Source organism: Halyomorpha halys, unplaced genomic scaffold, assembly GCF_000696795.3.
Source record: "Halyomorpha halys isolate HHAL.00 unplaced genomic scaffold, Hhal_1.1 Scaffold458.1, whole genome shotgun sequence".
Classification (NCBI taxonomy): Eukaryota; Metazoa; Arthropoda; class Insecta; order Hemiptera; family Pentatomidae; genus Halyomorpha; species Halyomorpha halys.
The window spans coordinates 525,495-533,628 of record NW_027113640.1 but is presented as its reverse complement, the minus strand read 5'-3'; the positions used below and the strand labels follow the sequence as shown (position 1 = coordinate 533,628).

General features: G+C 28.8%; 2 protein-coding genes across 2 annotated transcripts in view; one reads left to right on the top strand and one right to left on the bottom strand.

The window, feature by feature from the left end:
• Nucleotides 1-8,134, top strand: part of Lmpt (Limpet) — a gene marked incomplete at its 5' end in the record, with an annotated part of 767,445 nt that overhangs the window by 300,952 nt on the left and 458,359 nt on the right.
• LOC136796682 (cuticle protein 19-like) lies at nucleotides 2,171-2,800 on the bottom strand. Its single transcript, XM_067051032.1, has 3 exons — nucleotides 2,772-2,800; nucleotides 2,589-2,687; nucleotides 2,171-2,501 (listed from the first exon to the last, which is right to left on the bottom strand). The coding sequence occupies exons 1-3, from the start codon at nucleotides 2,778-2,780 to the stop codon at nucleotides 2,238-2,240; spliced, it is 372 nt and encodes a 123-aa protein (XP_066907133.1). The 5' UTR covers nucleotides 2,781-2,800; the 3' UTR covers nucleotides 2,171-2,237.

Here is an 8,134-nt window from a genome sequence, read left to right as displayed (position 1 = left end):
CTAGCCCGAACCAGATATCACTCCTTCCATTATAAACTCTCTAACCACTCAAACCCCCTAGTTTCTAATCTTGCATCCTCTTCCATTCCTGACAACCCTCCGTGGCGCCTGAAAGGAAGATGGCCACGAGACCAGCTAATGAAAAATGTCATTAGAGTGTTACCAATGGTAGTTTCTCTACAAGCCTGTAACACTCCAATTTAACTTATATCAGATTTACTAAATGTATTATAATGTACAGTTGTAAATAGCAATAAATAAATATTTAAAAAAAAAAAGATACTAGTACTTACTCACCCTCCACTGACTTATTACCAGTGAGGCGGTTAGAAGGCCGCTCTAAACTTTACTTAGTACTCACTCTCCGGGATCCTCAGGTCGAGAGAGAAAATATTATACATAATAGTGTAAATATGTTTTAATATGTTACTTATTTTATTTTCTCCTTATTACTTCATGATCATAATGTGATTATGTTCATTTTATTTGTATTTAGGTCTATATACGTATAAAGATTTTATAATTATTTATTTTTATTATTAATATTATTCTTTTTTTTACTGATTATGTTTATTATAATTTTTTTTTGTTAATTTTTTATTTTGGTATGAATGTGACCATTTATCACTATTACTTATTGATCAAGGTCGTGGCAGATTGTAGTACTTATCAATAATTAAATATTATATTGAAAAAATTACAGCTCGTTTGGAGTTGTAGGTGTAGTCCTTTGGAGTCCTCAGGCATCCCGTCAAGTCGCCTTTCTTCAGGTCTTCCATCTCCTGCATGTGATCTGTCATAAGTGTTTTAGATATCCTGGAATCAACTATCCGAGAGACATAGCCTGCCCAAAGTAGCCTTCTGACCTTGATGAAATTTATTGCATTTGTCTCGTTCAAGAGTTTATAATGTTCCCGACTGTTTGGCACTAGACAGTCATATATTTTATAGGTCTCCAAAGAATCCTCCACCCAAGTGTCATAGGTTTTTAGCTAATCTGCACTGGGCGTGTAAGCGTTTTGTAAAAATGAATTTTAGTCTTCCTGCACAAGACCGAAGAAACATCGATTAAAACTTTATTGTTATTAAGTGTTTATCGAAATATTTTTTTACTTATATAATTGATTATATGATTTTATGGGAATATAATATACTTTTGCCTATATTTTATTTGCCAGGAACATCAATTAGTTTAAGAAAAAAATAATGGGAGAAACTTCCAGGAAAATGTATATTAAGATGAAAAAGAATATATTATTAATAATTTTAAAAACTGTATGTATCTAGAACTTATTTGGTGACAATTATATCCAATATTGTTAAGAAACACTATTTTTCCATAGCTATCATAACTTTGACGACATTTTGAAAAAATGAACAAATAAATTTTATCAGCAATACCTGATAGACCTGGTACCTATATCTTATGTAACCACAGTATGTTCTTCAGAACTCAACATGTCTATACGTAATTTTCTGACAAAATTGTGACTTATTAGAGCTTTAATTTCCACATATCTTGACCATTCAAGAAAATATAGGTAAAATGTCTTAGAATCATAAAATCGAAGAGAAAATACATTTTTACCATAAATAAAAACATTCTATCCAAATATTGTTTCATGTTTTTTTTCAAAATTTAATATTTAGGTTTATATAGCTATTGTAATTTATATCGATCATAACAAACTATGCAAAAATATTCAGGGTTTTAAAATTATAAGACATTCCTTATGTTTAACAATTGATTGTCTAGGTCTAACTAATGTCGTATCTCGCGAATCTATGACTATTGGGTATGAACATTTTGATATATAATCCAAGTGGATATATAGTCTAAGGAATTTTTATGTATGTATTTTATAAATTTAATAATAAACGAGGGTACGAAAAAAAAAGTCTAAGGAAATTAAATTTTGTGTATTTGATATTTTTTAGTTATTTGTGTGTATAAATATTACTAAGCTTATAAGAAATATAAATTTAGATTTAAAAAATGAAAACTTGAGTGAACAAAGGTAATTATTTTTAGTGATGAAATTTAATTTTTTTTTTTTTAATGAAAGATTCTAATTCATATTTTGCCTTTTTTTCGTGGGTATTGATGCAAACTGTAAATTATTTATATATCTTATTTCAAATATTTTTGGGCTAAAAAAGTGGATTAAAGTTCAATTTAAATATAAAATTTATTTATTACCTATAATTATGTACAAATTTTAAGAATTAACTAATCATTAATAATGTTCATGATGTTTGAAGTAGGATTCAGAAGAGTGTCCGTAGTGCTGTGGATGCTTAGCGTGTCCTTTCCTCTCTACGACGGCGTTGAAACCGTTCTTCTTGTCAGCGGTGTAGTGGACGATCCTCTCGGTACCGTCGGGTTCGTAGAGGGAGTAGTAGCCCTTGACGACGTCTCCTTCCCTGGTCTCTTCTTGCTTCTTTACGTCATGGGTGTGGCCATCATGTACTCCATAGTCGAACTTATATTTTGGGTGTGCCTGGAAGCATTAAGAGTTTCAATTTATTGCCGTTGTAAAAGTACTTTCTTAATGTTTAATTATTATTAACTATTAAAACACACTCACATAGTAATCGACAACATGTTCTTCATGCTTTTTCTCGTGGTGCTCATGGTGCCCGTACTGAGCTACGGCTGCTCCTACCAGGCACAGAATTAACGCTACCTGAAACAGAGTTGATAGAAGGAGTGATTGAGATAGAAGTAAAGTGAAAAAAAAATATTGTTCATGATAAATAGTATTAATGACCTTGTACATGTTGAACGGTTCACTGTTCTTTATCGAGTGTGTTATACGTCCCCACTAGCACCTTTTTATATATTGTTCAACTCTCCCACCCAGTTCCTACTTTTAGCTACTTTGGAAATACCTCTGGAAATGCATTTCATTTGAGCTTCCTTAACACCTGTATTGTATTATTTATTTTAATATAAAATACGATTTTTGTTGTTAATACGTAACTAAACATGCTATATTGACGTTATTTAATTTGTTTAAACATTAATTAATATTCATGTCAATCTATGCCAATTGTCCCGAAATAAATCAAGTGGGTTTTGAACATTTATTAAATTTTTTCTATATTTAATATTCATTTATCAATGTTTCTCGAGACAACAGTTAGACGGATTTTTTATGTTACAAATGGCAGCGTATTTAGATTAAATATACAGGCTAATTTCAGTAAATTGAGATCTTGCCGAATGTTTGATAACTATTTCATTCGGATAGATGAAATGCTAAATCCTAAATTTTTTAAAGGTTAGGTTTTGAACTAAAAACAAAAAAAAAAACATGTTCCTAGCACATTTAATTTATACTTACTGATAATATGATAAAAATAGACCTGAAGTTTAAAGGTAAAAGTTAAACAATTGGACGATTTGTTATGGACTAACAGTAACCACCATACACTTAATGTTATTATCATCAGGAAATAATTTGGTTCAAGAGGAAAATATCTATATTGAAATTGACTTATCTAATTTAAGGGACATTGGCATTAGTTTATATAAAATATAATATAAGAAGTTTTTCAACATTTTACTGTTAATATTTTTTCTAATTTCATTTCAGAATTATTTTCAACTAATCCTCTCAATCATTTATTTTTCAAGAACAAAATTTTTCTAGGTTCAAGTATGAGACTAAATGACTTCTCCTTTAAATTTATGATTTAAAATTTGAATTCTTCAAGTCTTTTGATTAATACATTTTCCAATTTTGATGTACTACACAAATGAATTATACAATGGGTCCTCCTAGGTCCAATTTGAGATAACACTTTTTTTTTTTTTTTACAAATAATCACAAAAACGACTCTTTATCAGTTAGAACCATGAGTAATATATTTTGCAATTTTTATCATAAAAAGAGCCAGTGACTGAGGCCAAGTGTCTGTGAACTTAGAGATAATATTTCGTTTTTGTCTCTTTCCTCATGGTATTTAATTATTTTATTTTATTCATGGTATCATTATTGTAGTATGTTTTTGTAAAAAAAAGAAGCACATCAGTATTGTATGTTATTTTATATAAATTCGTTTCATATAAATTTAGTCATATTACTGGAACATTTATTGATTTCTTTAGGATAAAGTAAACATAAATCTTTCTAATATTAATATTCTTTATTACAAATATTGGTATTAAAGTTTATTTATTATTTTTAGGTTTTCAATAAGAACATACAATTTACAAGGAGAGGTAGAATATAAAAAAAAAATGTTTACAGTGTGTTATTATTCTCTTCATTGACCCAATACCACAATATTATAATATAATTCTTCAATCAAATAAAGTTAAATATTTTCTTTTCATATTTATCTTCATTAAATAAGAAATATGAATGTTTGATATATTCTACTTTTTCTATAGCCTTTCGTCGCTCTTAAGCAGCATATTTTGGATTATTAAAAATGATTTAGTGTGACATACACTTTTTTCACACGTCCTTTATCAATGCTTTGTATAATATAATAAAATATAGTATAGTTTTACAGATTAATATATATGTATGTCGTGTGTGTGATTGATCAATTTATAATCTTGCTATTTATTGGGACCGCAGGCGCGCCAGGTATACCATGCTGTATAACTTACTATCCTTCATTCACGAAACATGAGGCTTGCCCCATATTTGTTTTTATTATTATTTCATTTTCTTCATGTGGTTCATATAATTTGGATTTATTCATTTTCAATTCAAAATTACTTTTTTGTTCATCAGCTTGTATTTATCAACTTGATGAATGTATATTTTATATTCATAATGATAAAAATCTAAATCCGGTATAGTAATTACGTAAATAGTGGAATAATATGGTGAGAAATATCATAACCTGTTTACCAACATTGTTTGTATTTAATTTTTTTCATGATTCTGTCCAGTACTGATATAGTTATTGCTGCCAATAATAGTTTTATTATATTAGATATAATATATAAAATTAAAGGTAGTTAAAAAAAAAGTTTTGGTTTTCCTATATATCTTAAAAATGAAAAACCTTATTTAATATCTTAATTTATGTATCTATTAATGTCTTGACTGTGAAGATTAAGATTTAGTGAAGCAAAATATTTGTGCCAAACAACATTAGCAATCCTTAGTAGATAATCTTTTTTTAATAACATCATAAAAATTGAATACACCATTTTTGGCTAAGCCAGTCATTTTCATCTCTTTGGAATGACAGCCATTTAAAGATGATTTTGTTTTTCAATTTTTTGCCTTATTTTCCTGGCCATTGATGTTGTAAATAAGATTATTTCAAATTCTTCGTAATGCAAATTTACTTTCTAGTACAACAGCCGGGAAGAAAAAAAAAGGCAGTCATTTCACCACAATTTTTGATTACTTTGATGAAAACTATGTATGATTTCTAGTCAAAACTGATGAGTCTGCCAAGTATAGGTGGGAGAATAAAAAATAGCGGCAGTTTCAATACCTTTGAAAACATTAATTTTTCATTCGGAGCTCTATATCTTAAAAACTACAAACGACACTAGAAAATGTAAAATAACATTATTTAAAGAAGAGTAAATTTGCTGAAATATTAGCCCTAATAGAGTTATTTAGTTCCAATACTTCTGGAGATATAGCTTTTTAAAAGCAACATTTCCAAAAAATGTACTGAAAGATTAGTAGTTAGTTAATTAATTTTGAGAAATCTATATCACAGGAACTATGTGACGTATAGATGTCTATTAGTATTAAAAATAAAACTAGCTTAATGTACTATAAAGTAGTTTGACCTTTACCATCGTAGGTTTCATGATATTTGCTTAAATAAATTGATTCATAGTTGTTCGGGCAATACGTTTGATTCATGAAAAACTTTTTTTTCAGAAACCATAGGGCGCACAGATGTCTGCCAGTACTCAAATTAAAGCTAGTTAGATTTACTATAAAATATTTTATAACTTTTATCTTTGCAGGAGTAGTAGTTTATATGATATTTGACAAAATAAATTCACAAAATCTTAATTTCTATTTGTTCGTATAAAATGTTTGATTTTTGAAAAATGAGGACCAATGAGACGCAGATATGTCTGCCAGAACTAAAAATAAAGGAAATTTAACTTACTATAAAATAGTTTATGATACTTATCTTCGTAAGGGTAGCAGTTTTCATGATATTCGCATATGAATATAAATTTGGCAAATGAAAATTTGTCCGAACAGCTATTAATCAATTTATTTAGCAAATATCAAGAAAACTACTTTTCCTACGAAGATAAATGTCAGAAAGTACTTCATAGCCAATTAAACCGGCTTTGATTTGAGTGCTAATATACATCTTAGTTACCTCTGTTCACATACTGTGTCTTTATTAATATTGATCGACTTGTAAAAGTTGTTTCTGAGATTTCTGTTTATAATTATTTTAATATGGTTCAAGTTTTATGAAAACAGTGGAATAATGCGATAGGAAAAATTATAACTTGTTTCTAAACAATTTTTTTTTTTTTTTTAAACTGACTAGTTTACTATTAATATTAGATATTTTTTATAAGTTATTCTTTAAGTCTAATAGTCATTCTTTTGGAATCAAAACCCGTTATGTCATTGTTTCTAGATTTAACTTCCAGACATAAAAAATAAAATTTTGGTTTTGATTAAAAACATTTACTTTGTATTTGATTTTTGAAGGAAGGTATTCAAAACCAGAGCTTCATGACTTCTGCTTTGTGATGCGTAGTGGTCTCTGTCGTCCCGAAAAAAAATTGTGTTCAAGGCCTAATTAAACTAAAGATCCATCCAAGATTTTAGAGCCATGCTCCTCTATCTCCTACTCTTATTCTTGAATACCTAATGAATGCTCTTCTTATAAAGATAGCATTGTCCATCACACATCAACTCCTCGCTTGACACTTGATCTCTTCAAAATATAGGTTTATTTTTATCCATTCGTTCATCCATATATGCCATTTAATTATTTTAAGAGTCCTGTTTATGAAATACACAATTCATATTCAATGATGGTCCAAAGACTGAGAAAGCTGTTAATTTTTCTGTCGCTATCAGCTCAGAAATCACTCGTTATTTTCGACTATATAGTATATGTGTTTACGATCTACACCCGAGTAAATAATTCTGTTTAGTTAATACATTACTAATGTATATAAATTAATCACTTGTTCTGAAACCTTTTTGGCTGTCACTAGTATTACCTATAATTCAATTAATAAAAATTATATTATATCAAGAACATATTAGCTACTCATGTAGACTTAAATTCAAAATTTAAACCTTTAAATTGTAGAAGGATCCCTTCATACATATATTGAGGATAACGTTCCTTGCATCATTGTTGTTGAACAATATAGTTCTCTCATTCCAATAAAATGACTTATGCTATATTTAAAATTCATTGTAATAAACAAAAATAAAAATAAAAATATAGGAAATGCAAATTAGCTCCGAATAGTCAAAGTAAAAATAATTAGAGAAACAAAGTCGTGGAGCATAATATCGTAAACAGGATCTCGAATTTATTTCCTGCTTCTTATTGCAGGAAAACTACATTAAATTTGAACCCGTTGTTCTCGACTCATGTCTGCAGGTGCAGGCCATAAAGTCGGAAATTGAAACATATGCGACCCATACCATTCTCAAGTTTGGACAAAGATTGTTTAAAATTAAATGATTAAACATGTGTTTTGTGCACCTACCTTTTAAAACCTTTAAGCTAACACCCAAATTTCATTAAAGAAAATTAATGAAATAATTCTTAAAATATGCAAAAATACGTGTTCCTAGATTCATTTGTGGTCCGCGGACCACTGGTTGAAAGCAACTGCTATAAACTGTTAAACAATAGCACACCTAATTTAATGTAACGGTTCATGGTACCAAAATTTAAAATAAAAAATATTTTTAAAAAGTTTATATAAAATTTATTATTTACTTATTATAAAAATATATACAGTTTCTTATTATGTACAATTCTAGAACTAGTAGTGATGATCATGATGATGCTTGAAGTAGGACTCAGAGGAGTGTCCGTAGTGCTGAGGATGCTTAGCGTGTCCTTTCCTCTCTACGACGGCGTTGAAACCGTTCTTCTTGTCAGCGGTGTAGTGGACGATCCTCTCGGTACCGTCGGGTTC

Coding starts and splice junctions, on each gene's coding strand:
- LOC136796682 (XM_067051032.1), bottom strand. Junction 2,502..2,588: donor AACATGTTGTCGATTACTAT/GTGAGTGTGTTT, acceptor TAATGCTTCCAG/GCACACCCAAAATATAAGTT.